We start from the raw sequence: 12,793 nt of genomic DNA on the forward strand, positions 1-12,793 counted from the left end.
ACAATTTTTCACTATAATGTTACTAAATGAAAGCTACTTCTTGGCAAATTGTCTGCAGCATTTGCACATGAACAAGTATTGTGAATGCTATGCTTGGGCATCTGTATTCATGCCTTTCACGCCTTTTTTTTTTTTTTTTTTTTAATCACCTGTTGTTAGTGGACCTGTTGGACCTGAACACAACAAGTGAAGTTTTCAAACAGCACAAGTTGAGTCAAAATGACCAGCTGATTGGTGTCCAGGACGTGATCAGCTGTCTCACTACCATCTACAGTGGGCTTGAAGAGAAACACAAAGATATGGTGAATGTTCCTCTCTGCGTAGACATGTGTCTGAACTGGCTACTCAACGTATATGATAGGTAAGTAACAAGTCTTTATTCACAGTGTGTATTCCAGGAATTTAATGTTGTATTAACAAAGTATAAACCATGGAGACAGAATTGGTAATTTTTGCACATGTTGACTTATCAAAAATGCTAGACATATAGGACTGTTGTATATTTTTTCTGAGTTACTTTCTTCAGGAAAAGTTCATGATAATAGAAAAATGATAAAGCCTTCAGAAGTTCTTTAATAAAAAGTCATATCTTTTGATAATTTTGACTCAGTAGTGAAAGTGTAATTGCTTGAAATGACGTGTTTCTTACGCTGTCCTGCTCAGATACACTGAACTAGCGTTACGCTGCTTAGCAAAGAAACATTGAAAGAGTTTCAGGAAATGTGTATGTGAGTAGAGAATTGAATACGCTGCTTTAGCTGTGTTCCTACTCTAAGTGTTCCAAATTGCCCAGCTTGTTTTCTGTTTGTACCGGATCCTATTTCTGCCACAGGTGGGCACAGTTTTGTTATTTACTTCACACTTAGTTACTTGCATGCGGTAATCCCGGCTGAGCTCCCTGTCCTGAATCCAGTGGGGATTGTTTTGATCTCAGCACGAAAGCCTCTCTGCTTCTGGAGACTCAGCGGTGTCCTGGTCCCGACTCACTTCCAGTGCATGCAGGTCCTGCCTTGTGTCACTTCTGAGTGCCGGTGCTATATGATCCATCTGCCCTGGTCCTGCCAGCAGAGCTGTATTTCCCTGGTGGATTGTGAGTCTTCCTCAAGAATGCTTCAGGATGCTTATAGTAATAACTTGTGGGTTTATTTAAATGTACGTCTGCTATTTCCAGAGAAAGCACTGAGTCTTAGAAGGCATGAAAAAGTCCACTCCAGTAGCTCTTGTGGTTTTGGCCAGTCCTTTCTGAGCCCCTAGACACTTCTTTCTTCTGCTGAATGTTGAACTCTGACTTCTCTGCCCTGCCCCGCACTATGTCAGCCTGCATGACCTGCGATCACTATGTTTTTGTTTAGTTGTGCTTTTGAGTTGTGAGTTTGTTGCTTACTTTTCTTAGTGGTGTTTACTGTTCTTGTTTCCCTTCTGTAGTAAAAACTGGCAATAGACTTGATTTCTATCATCCCCTCCATTCTCTATAATGTATCTCCTTACATTGCTTCAACAAGGGCATTTCAGAACTCTTCTGGAGCTGACTAAAGACACAGTAGTGCAATACATGGGGTGGTCGCTTCAGTGTGTCTAACTGAATTGTGCTTTAGTTCAGAGTTATACACAGAGTTACAGATCAGAAGTTCTAAGCTGCACGAAGTTGGTTAGCAAAGTTCTTCCCTTTCTCCCCAGTTGAAGATGGAAAGAGCAAAAGTATTTCTTGAGTATTGATAGAAATTCTTATACCTGGCTTTGCAGAAGAGAGCTGTTACTTCTTGATGTATGCATTATCTTCACTATGTTCACTCACTTAATCAACGCCAAATTCTAACAGTTCATACCTTTTTGCCTTTTTTCCCCCCAGAGGATTACAAACCAGTAGTCCTATACTTTGTGAATATTTTATTTTATTTTTATTTTAAATATTGTGGTAGGGGAGAGGGAATGAGGGAACAGAGTACGACCATTTATCATTTATTTGCTGGCTACCTATTATGCTTTGGCATTCAAATATTGCTGTTTAATATTACGACATGTCTGTCAGTTGGACTTCTTATCATTACTGCTGGAAAATTGGAGAGCCCATCAAATAATGACTGGGACTTCTTCCTGCAATTATTCTTATTTTGCAGAGCTCTGTATTATCGGTGAATAAACAGATCACTTGCAAATAGAGCAGTAGATCAAGTGGGTTGCTTGACTTAAATGTTACTGGTTATTTAGAATAAGACTTAATTTTTTTTCAAATTGATCACAAATCCATTATATTTTCTTCAACTTACCTTTGCTGCATAAACTTCAGTTAGAAGTCAGTTGTTTAATCTGTTCATATTTAAAATGCACGTAGTGAGCAACAAACCTTTCTTTCTATAACTTTTCCCCTTAATTATTATGTTGAAAGCTTTAGTGTAGGTAATTCTTCAAGCTGATGAAAGAGTTTAATCTTCAGTAGAACTTTGAAAAATGGAGGATGAAGGTTTTCTGAGATAAAATTACCTTTTACAGTATGGTTCCGTGCTCCCCTTTCTAATCCACTCCAGAAAAAAAAAAAGGCTGAAAGAACAGGCACCAATTTTGAGCTGCCTTTTTTTTTTTTTTTTTTTTTTATTTGGCCTTTAGAAAAAAACTTTTTAATTGGCCTTTAGGAAAGAACTAATTTGTGTCTTGGCATTTCCATTGTTTATTGCACTGGTGTTATGCATATACAATGTTTCAAATCGTTAAACTGCCTACAAAAAGCATCTGTTAGTCACATGCTATTAACCTGAGATTTAATTACCGATTCACAGATTGATGGCAAACTGGGTAGTTCTTCAGACCTACCTACAGATGTCTTTGGCCCTTAAAAAGGACCAATTTATTTTTAGAAATAGTAGGCAAGTCCTTTGTGTTCTGGTATTTTCTGACACATCAGGAATGATTCATTCTTCAAGCTGAGTAGAGGAGAGAAACATTAAGTTTACTCCGTGATTTTTACTTCTTCAAGGACTCAAAGGTGGTTCCAGGCAGCAACATCTGCCCTGTAAACATTTTGCCAAGTTAAAGTTCCTTGTTTTTGTTAGTCCAGAGATTTGGGGTTTTTTTAATGTAATTATAAATAAACACATTGCATTTTACAATGAGAGCTGTGAAGTTCTATGAAATCATTTGGCCAGGCCTGTATTTAAAACATCCAAAATAGCTCGTGATTGTTGTTCTGGACTATATACTGTCAAATTTGCTAAAATCTCCAAAAGTCATTTATATGAAATGGACTGACAACTTTCAGTACTAAAGGAATAACTCAACACCCCTTGAAATGAGTTGGTTTGGGTATTTTGAAGTCTATCATACATGATATAGAATACATGTACTAATTGTGGGCGATGACTCATTATTTCAATCAAAACTACCAAATGTCCAGAAACTTTCACAAGCACTGTTTTTAAAGTCTTGCAACATTTATCTGACTTCTTGTATTTCAACTTTTAAATGTTCTTGATTTTTGTGATGTTAGGATACTTTTGATAATGCATTCTTTAAAATTTAATTTCTTTGGTGCATTGGTCTAAGAAGGATATCTATGGTATTGCACGTATGCTAACCTTTTCTACATGATCAAAGCTGTCATTTACAATCATTATGGACCAGGCTTCCCCTGAAGAATTAAAACTTTGTTCTTTATTGTTGCACTTACACACCTGGCAAATTCTAACGCCAGGTAGAGTTAATATCCCAGGCCTTACCAGCATGTTAAGTTCAGCAAAATCTGGACTTCTGAGGAATGAGAAGGATGAGAGACCTGTTCAATCAGCCTTAACTTTATGCCCTGGTTTTGACAGTAGCTGGCAGAAATTTTCTGCGTGTGCTCCAGTTGCATTCCCTGTGTTAATGATCGCTGTCTTGATTCATAGAGGACTCTGTGGGAGCAGCTTGGAAGGCTGTGGTAGTAGTAAGAAGTGCTCTAGGAAGGACTTGGCGCCCTGTAGGGCAGGAAAATGAGCTCCTTTGACTCTGCTGCGGTTGATCAGGGGGAGGTACCTGTGGGGACCTTCAGAGAGCTGCCAGGCTGCCTCCTGTTGCTGGGTCGTGTGGGTAACTGATAGCTACCGTCCTTGGTAGTCCTTAATTGGGGTGTCAAAACTGACCAGGCTTGAGAGCTCTTTGACAGAAGTCAGAACTGAAGGGGGCTCATCTTCTTACTTCTCCAGTTTTTGTTGCTAGTGCCTGACATTTTCATGCTGTTGCCTGCCTGCCTCCCTTGGGGGACATAGGTTTCCTCTGGACTTGATATTGCTTATCTTGTTTTCTGTTGATTTCCCACTCATCCTTATTGTGTACTCCTGTTCGCAATCTCTTGTACTTGATCTTGTCCTCTGTCTGGCAACTTTTTGTTATCTGGCTAACTCCTGTGTGCAGCTGTGCCCATCACTGCCCCTTTGGCATTCACACTGTTCACGTACTTAGGTAAAATGCTTATATATTATGTCTGGCTATGCCATCGCGATGCTACAGAATACTTGCATACCATTGTCGGTACTAATAGTTCCATATTATTATGTTCAAAAATCTGATTAGTACATTTATAATTCACAGGTGTCACGAGCCTCTGTTTTGACTATGGTGTAGACTGTGTTTGCCTGTCAAAAGGGTTTTGGGTCCTAACTGTATTAGAACATTACTTAGAGAAAGGAATAAAGTTTGCATATGAGGGAATGTTTTTGGAAAGTTCGCTAAAATCATTTTCCTTCACATACTTTCAGATAATTTTAACCCTGCTTGAATGTCTGTCATTGAATTTCCTAGGTGTTTGAGCAGAAAGATAAATGTTAGTTTGGGGATTTAGCATGCTGTTTTGCAACTGAGATGTTCCTGTGGCCGAGTAGTGCTAAACTATACTATGTGATTCCCGAGCGCTCCACACAGCTTGTGCCTGAAGTAGTGAGGTTGGAATCAAAGTTTCATTTGTTTGGAGATCAGTTGTAATGGGATTAGCAAGGAAACTCACGAGGTGGGGCTCATGCCCCTGTTATCTGTGTGTTACCTGTTCTTCCCTCCCTCTCCTGCATCCTGTAATTCCAGTATTTCCTATAGTAAGACACAAGATAAAAGTATTCTCCCTTTCTGTTCTGATACTGCAGCCATTTCTAGCTCACCTGGTTTTTTTCCTCAGTTGCTTATGTTACTGTACGGTAGTGACAGTCATCAGTTTTTACAAAAAGTAGCTCTTTTTTACTCTCTGCAGCTGTGTTGCATCTCTGAAAGAGCTGAATTGTTGCTCTTTGCTTGGATGGAGAGTCCAAACTATGCAACAAAGTTGTATGTGCTGCAGTCCCAATCCAGCCTCTCTGCCTGTGTAGCATGGTACCCTCCCATGCCCTTGACCAAATGATCTAATTAACTGACTCCCCACTAAGCTGGTCCTCTCTGTAGCGTATGCTTTCAATGCACATGCCTGGCAATGATGTGTCCCCTTTTTTTAATGCCTATTTTGGCAGGTTTAAAAGTTGCTTTACTTCTAGGTTCTGTGCCACCTCCTGATTGGCAGTGGATGAAGGTTCAACAAGGGGATCATCCCCGAGGCATATTGGGCACAGCTTGACTGGTGCATATATACAGACAACAGAATCGGCTACAAAACCAAGGATTTCTTTATTTCCTCCTTCCCCTTGCCTCTTTTTGCTCTCCTTTTCCCCACTAAAGCAATAAAACTCCAGTTCGCTTGGGGAAGGAGAATAATGTCAGCATCACATTAAAAGGGCAATGAATCCTTAGACTTTGTATTGCCTGGGGAAAGAGGGCTCAGATATATCCAGAGGGACAAATGGACTTTAGTAAACAAGAACAGTGCTTCTGACAAGCAGCTATTTTTTTTTGCCATTTTTTACTTGAAGATAGGTCAGAGGTCAATAATGTGCCATTTGGTACTGCCTTTCACTGTTATATTGACTGAGAATGGGTGAGTTTGCTCTAAACCGGTTATAGAGTTACAGTGGTTCATACTTCCCTTCATTAGGATCTGAGCAAAAAATATCTGAGCTGCTTAAAGTGGTCTTATCAGTTGATTTTGTAATGACAAGCATACTTGTATTGCTGTAAAGTGTATCTGAATAGTGTGCTGGCACTTAATTTTAAATACTTGGCCCATAAATTCTGCATGAATTCAAGCGTTAAAATTTCCTGAACCTTCCCACTATAAGATCTTGATTTTCAGATGTTGGCACATACAGCACAATTAGATGGTTGTGTTGCCATTCAGAGGGACCTTGACAGGCTGGGGAAGGTGGACAATAGGAACCTCATGAAGTTCAGTGAAGGAAAATGCCAAATCCTCCCCCTGAGGAGGAATAACCATTACAGGCTGGGGCAAGAATGGCTGGCAGGCAGCTTTGCAGGAAAGGCCTTGGGGGGTCCTGGTGGACACCAAGGGGCAGAGTGGGCTGACAGTCTCTTGGGCTGTATTACGAAACGTATTCCTGGCAGGTCAAGGGAGGGGATCCTTCCCCCCTACTTGGCACTGATGAGAGATATCTGGAGTGCTGGCTCCAGTTCTGGGCTCCCCAGGACAAGAGAGACATGGACAAATTAGAGTGAGTCTGGTAAAGTACCATGACAATGATTAAGGACGTGAAGTATCTGATGTATCAGGAGAGGCTGAGAGATCCGGGACTCTTCAACCTGGACAAGAGAAGTCTCAGGAGGAATCTTACCAATGTGCATAAATACCCGATGGGTGCAGCAGAGAAGATGGAGCCAGGCTTTTCTCAGTGGGGCCAGTGACAGGCCAATAGGCAGTAGGCACAAACCGAAACACGGGAAATTCTGCTTGAACATACAAGAAAAAGATATTTTTATTTTTTTTTAATGCGAGGGTGATCAACAGTGGCATAGGTTGCCCAGAGAAGCTGTGCACTCTCCATCCTTGAAGGTATTAAAAAGTGACTGCATACTATCCAGAGCAACATGCTCTAGCTGATTGAGCAGGAGCATTGGTCTAAATGATCTCCAGAGGTCCCTCCTAACCTCAGTGGTTTTGTGACTCTCTAAGCTGGGAAAACTTAAGCCATTGAATTGGAAGCGTCAATGCTACAAAGTCTGTAGGTTTGGTCAGGGTTTTTTGTTTGGTTTTGGTGTGGGATTTTTTACTTGTATATATAATTCCAGTGCTAATATTTAGTTGTTTCCAAGGAAGAGGCTGGGGGGAAATATTTTGCGTTTTAGAAAAATGTGATGTTGCAGGCTTTGTAATTCTTATAATTTATTGAGGAAACACTTTTTGTGTGAAGGAAGTTTTTCACAGTTCTTATAACAATCTGCAGAAATCTGCAGAAGTTTGGAGCCTACGCATATATGCTCTGACCTTTTAGCTGCAAAGTTTTTTCTGAATTTCTGCCTTTAATAAACAAATGCTCTAGTCAGTCCTGAGTTAAATCAAAACCAAATGAATGTTCTGCTTTGTTTTTCCATTGAATACAAAGTTGAAACACAGACAACCCTTCACAGGAAAGAATGGTGAAAGAACTTTTATCAAGGTTACAAAATGAGCCATTTACACACTAAGGTATGCCAGAATGATGTAGTGTCTGTGATTGAAAGAGGTAATTTGAAGCTAAGCTTGAATGCATAAAATAGGTGGCACTTTTATAACATTCGGGAAAATTGGGTCCTGATTTTCAAAATGGGTAGTAAAAGTAATAGGTATTTTTGATTAATTTGGCAATAATTTCTCTGTATCTCTGTTGAGCTTGTGGAATAGAGAAGATAATACTGTCTAGTCTAACTAGATTAGGTGTTGGTTGTGAAGACAAATGCATTAATATTTGTAAGGCGCTTAGCTAATTTACTCCCAGGAGTAAATTAATAATTTTGTATTCAGCACAACATTTGTGAAGTAAATCAGACAGCACACCATATGTTGAATGGATAGGACAGAAAGAGATATCTAATAACCACTCAAAATAATTAAAGGATATATCACTTCTGCATGACAGAAGGGACCAAAGTAATGTTTGGGGTGATATTAATTTTAGGATTGTCTTACTTGCTGGTGAAGGACCCAGCTAACCTTAAATGCAGGGATTTTTGTATGATATATGCAATTTAACTACTGTTGTCATGATTTATTTGCCATGTCTCATCTAAAGACAAATTGTGTGGTGTTTTTTGGTTTTTGAAAGAAGATATCATCAGATCTTTTAGGAATATGTTTCTGCACTGATCTTTTGAACTTTAACGTTGTTCTTTTCTATGTACCCTGGTTTTATTGCTTTTGGTTTTATGTTTTTGAACAGTATTTGTCTTGCAGGTTTAAAATCACTTGGTTTGGTACCCACTTATCTGTTCTTAAGTTGCTTAAGGCTGGATGTGTGGCTTTTTGGGTTTGGGCATTATGTTTTTTTTTCATGTTCGGCAAGATAAGTCTGAAGTTACATTGCTTAAAAAGAACAGTAGCTGCACATCATTTAATTACTGCATGTGGTTGGATGTTTATTTCCTGGTACATATGTATATCAGAGCATTTTAAACATAGAAGACAAAAATGAAATGGAAAAAAAAAAAGAAAGAATGAATTACTGTGTTATGAAAAGTTGGTTTTATTTTGCAGACCTTGTGTTTCACACTGGGTAATAGGCTTTCCTGCTGTGTGCTCATGTATTTTTTCTGTGTATACCACATTATTAAATCATGTTGAGAGCTTTACAGAGCTAAATGTCTGCCCTTTTGGAGTAATACGAACTGTTTTGACATGTAAACCACTTAGAAGGCGAGTTGAGCTTTTGTAATGGAAGTATTCTTAATGTGATTTGTAGTGTTGATTTGTTTTGAGATTTGAAGTGTATTTGAAGTAGAACTCACCAATGCCTTTGCGTTTTGAATAGACTTGAGTTGGAATGAAATAAAATTAAACTATATTAAATTGTCTTATCTTTATCATTTCAGTGGCCGAACTGGAAAAATTCGAGTGCAGTCCCTGAAAATTGGCTTGATGTCTCTTTCTAAGGGCCTTCTGGAAGAGAAATACAGATGTAAGGAAGACTGTATTTTATAAAATGCTCACATCATATAATTAAGTCATGTACAATAACAATACACATTGTAGCAAAATTTGTAGTAAGACATTTATCATGCCTGTAGCAAGACAGTTTTCTTCTAAGTGAAATAGAATGGTTGTTTTTCATTATCATCAGTAACAATGGAGAAAGTAGGATTTATATCCTGACCGGAAAATACTGATGTCAATTATCCATCGTCATAATGCACAGTATTGCACTCCCCAAAAGCAAAGGAGAATGTAGCTGTGTGGAAGCTAGAGAAGTATTCTGCTTTATTGATTCTGTTCTCTTTTGTGTGTGTGTGTGTGTGTGTATGGTTTGTTTAGGGAAAAAATCAAGCAAGATGGTGTTGATTGGAACAGATTGATATGTCTGATAAATCAAGGAAATACATCAAAATCCAGCAATTGTATTTTGCGATCTATGAGAAAATTGATCTGAACTCTGAAAATAGTTTTCCGGTATCTGCGCTTCCTGCCAGAATTCTACCATGAAAGTTTAAATTATGTTGATTTTAGTAACCTCACAAGCTTGAGAAATACTAAATAATATAAAAATATTTCACAAAAACAATTGCAGGAGCTGAAGAGAATTGAGTAACTTTGTGGCAAAGCCCGCTGAAAAATACAGAACAAGAGATTAAGCACTATATAAGAGCATCCTAGGTGATGGACAGTTATATATTAGGCACACCATTTTACAATTATTATTCTTTGCAGTAGTTCCCTAATGCATTTTGGAAGCACATGTAAAATGTACAGAAACTGAATTTACTATGTACTACTGGAGCTCTGCAACAATTTTTGCTCTCCGTAGAAGCATTTGTAGGTAATCTTGGTTCTTAACATTGAGCGAAAGTACAGGTACGTTACGCATTGGGGCATATTTTGGCACCTGAACCTGAGCCCACATTAAGACTTTGGTTTTTTTAGTTTTCTTATGTCATTTAACATATCTGTGAATTAGTCCATAACTAAAAGAGCTTGGCAGACATACCTTTATTCAGTAATGACAATTCAGGAGGTAATCTGCCATTTGGTGTGAAATAAAAAGCTTTCATAAAGTATGGGAGGTAGGCTATGGATAACGGAATGATAACCCTACCAAAAGATGGTTTAAAAAAACCCCAAACCTGGGAATACACTCACATTAAATTGATATCAGTAATTAATTGGCATACTTACAGTTACCAAATGCAGGCAGTGAAGCAGAACAAGGAAATGACTAGGCTGGATCCATTTTTATGTTGTTGCTTTGTGTCTAGTAGTAAAATAAAAATGGCAGCAGATTGCATAACCCAAGTTAACAGGGTGAGCTTTTTCCAGAAGATTGCTGTGAAAAGTCGTGAAAAATCAGTGCAGAAAAAGTCTCAGGAGACTTCTGCACCAGGTGATCATAACTTCAACCTGAAATACATCTGAAACTGAAATAGTTGCTCGTCTTCTCAAAGCAGAGAATTAATCGTCAGAAAAGACAACCTTCTTGTTGTTGTTACTTCTGGCCTGGCTTCGATATCTTTGTCAGCTGTATTGTCCTTAAAAAACATAAAATTATCACAAAACAAAACTCTTCAATCTAAAAGAAATTTTGCAGAAGGTGGCAGGAAACAGCAGTGTCAAGTACTGGTTGTTGGCTTGCAGTGGTTATGCAGTCAGTGTTTTGGGGTTGTCTGGCAGCGGCTGTGTCACAGACTGATCTTTGGTGTGAACTCTCTTGCTTGTTTTGATGATTAGTAGGGTGTGACAAAAATCTACTGTTGAGAGAAATTTTGTCATATCTATTTCACTGTCACTCATATCTCAATATGAGCAAACAGCATGCTGCAGTGGCAAAGAAAGCCAACAGGATGCTGGGTTGCATCAACAACGGCATCACCAGCAGATGTAAAGTCATTATCCCACTCTACTCAGTGCTTGTCAGGTCATACCTGGAACACTGTGTTCAATTTTGGTCCCCACTATACAAAAAAGATGTGGACAGTCTGGAGGGGGTCCAGAGAAGGGCCACAAAGCTGATCAAAGGACTGGGAAGCCTGCCATATGAGGAAAGGATGACCCAATTAGATTTGTTCAGCCTTGAGAAAAAGAAGGCTTAGGGGAGACCTTATCATCATGTTCCAGTACTTAAAGGGTGGCTACAAAGAAGATGGAGACTTCCTTTTTACAAGGAGTCACATGGAAAAGAGGAGGGGTAATATGTACAAGTTACTCCTGGGGAGAGTCTGGTTGGACACAAGAGGAAACAATTTCACAATGACATCAGATACTGGAATAATCCCAGGGAAGTGGTGGATTCCCCAACATTGAACACTTTTAAGTTTCAGCTGGACAGGGTGCCGGGCCATCTTGTCTAGACCATGCTTTTGCCAAAAAAGGTTAGACCAGGTGATGCTTGAGGTTCCTTCCAACCTGGTATTCTATGATTCTGTGATACTGAGCTTTCAGATCCTCAGGTGAAAACCATAATGGAAATGCTAAAAGTAATTTCAAGAAAATAAGTGTCGTGGCTTAACCCCAGCTGGCAGTTAGAACCACACAGCTGCTTGCTCACTCCCCCTGGTTTGGATGGGGGAGAGAATCGGAGGAGTAAAAGTGAGAAAAAAATGCATGAGTTGAGATAAAGAAAGTTTAATAGGTGGAGTTAAAGCCATGCAAGCAAGCAAAGCAAAACAAGGAATTCATTCACTGCTTCCCATCAGCAGGCAGGTGTTGAGCCAGGAGAGCAGGGCTCCATCACATGTAACGGTTACTTGGGAAGACAAATGCCATCATTCTGAATGTCCCCCCTTTCCTTCTTCTTCCCCAAGCTTTATATGCTGAGCGTGATGTCACATGGTACGGAATATCCCTTTGGTCAGTTGGGGTCCTGTGTCCCAGCTGTGTCCCCTCCTGACTTCTTGTGTATCCCCAGCCTACTTGCTGGCAGGGCAATATGAGGAGCAGAAAAGACCTTGACTGCCTAGCAACAACTGAAAACAGCAGCTTGCTGCCAATAGTATTTCTCATCCCAAATCCAAAACATAGCACTATACCATCTGCTAATAAAAAAGTTGACTGTATCCCAACTGAAACCACGACAATAAATCACTTGGAAAGAAGAGCAGTACCCCCAAACCTGGGTGCTTAATTTGAATTATCTGCCTTCTGATTTTTCCCTTTCTCACACCAGCTCCTGAAATTTGCTTCTCCTTTTAGTTATACTTCTTCTAAGCATTTCTGAGGCATTGTCAATCCCAGGCTTCTCTGAGCATGGCAGTTGTATGGTTGCAGTTGGAGCCCTTAGCAGAGCATGGACCATGCCTTAAATGATGTGATTAAATGAAGTGATTTTAGAGAGGCATGCTCTTCTTGGAGTAGTTGGTTGTACAATTGGCAAATTTTTTATTTTAAAAACTTTTGGATGAACCCTTCAATCATTTGTAAAATGCTTAACCAGACTGTCTGCTCAAGTGTTTTCTACCTCATCCTTCCCAGAGAGAAGCCCTTGAGGTATCAACTTGAAGAAATATAATTTCTGGGATTCTGAGACACTGAGTTAATGAAATAATATGGTAAACTGACAGTTTACCAGTGCAATTGCCCTTTGTCTTTCTCTCTTACCTTTTTGGGGAAATCAAGCTTTTGTTCTTTTTTCTTTCTTTAATGTGAAGCCTTTTTTATTTTTATTTTTATTTGGTTTTAACAACTGCCTTTAATCACATTCATTTTCAGTAAAAATAGGAATTTTGTTAATTATCCGTTCATTTCCAGTATAGGTACTATCTTTTCACTTGACAC

The 12,793-nt window shown here is 39.1% G+C and overlaps 1 protein-coding gene across 1 annotated transcript in view; it reads left to right on the plus strand.

Moving 5' to 3' along the window:
• UTRN (utrophin) overlaps window positions 1-12,793 on the plus strand; it is a 389,280-nt gene that overhangs the window by 330,996 nt on the left and 45,491 nt on the right. The window contains 2 exon segments of the mRNA XM_009895523.1: window positions 160-361; window positions 8,905-8,990. Of these exon segments, the coding sequence (XP_009893825.1) occupies window positions 160-361; window positions 8,905-8,990 (288 nt within the window).

Source organism: Charadrius vociferus, unplaced genomic scaffold, assembly GCF_000708025.1.
Source record: "Charadrius vociferus isolate BGI_N301 unplaced genomic scaffold, ASM70802v2 scaffold142, whole genome shotgun sequence".
NCBI classification, from domain to species: domain Eukaryota; kingdom Metazoa; phylum Chordata; class Aves; order Charadriiformes; family Charadriidae; genus Charadrius; species Charadrius vociferus.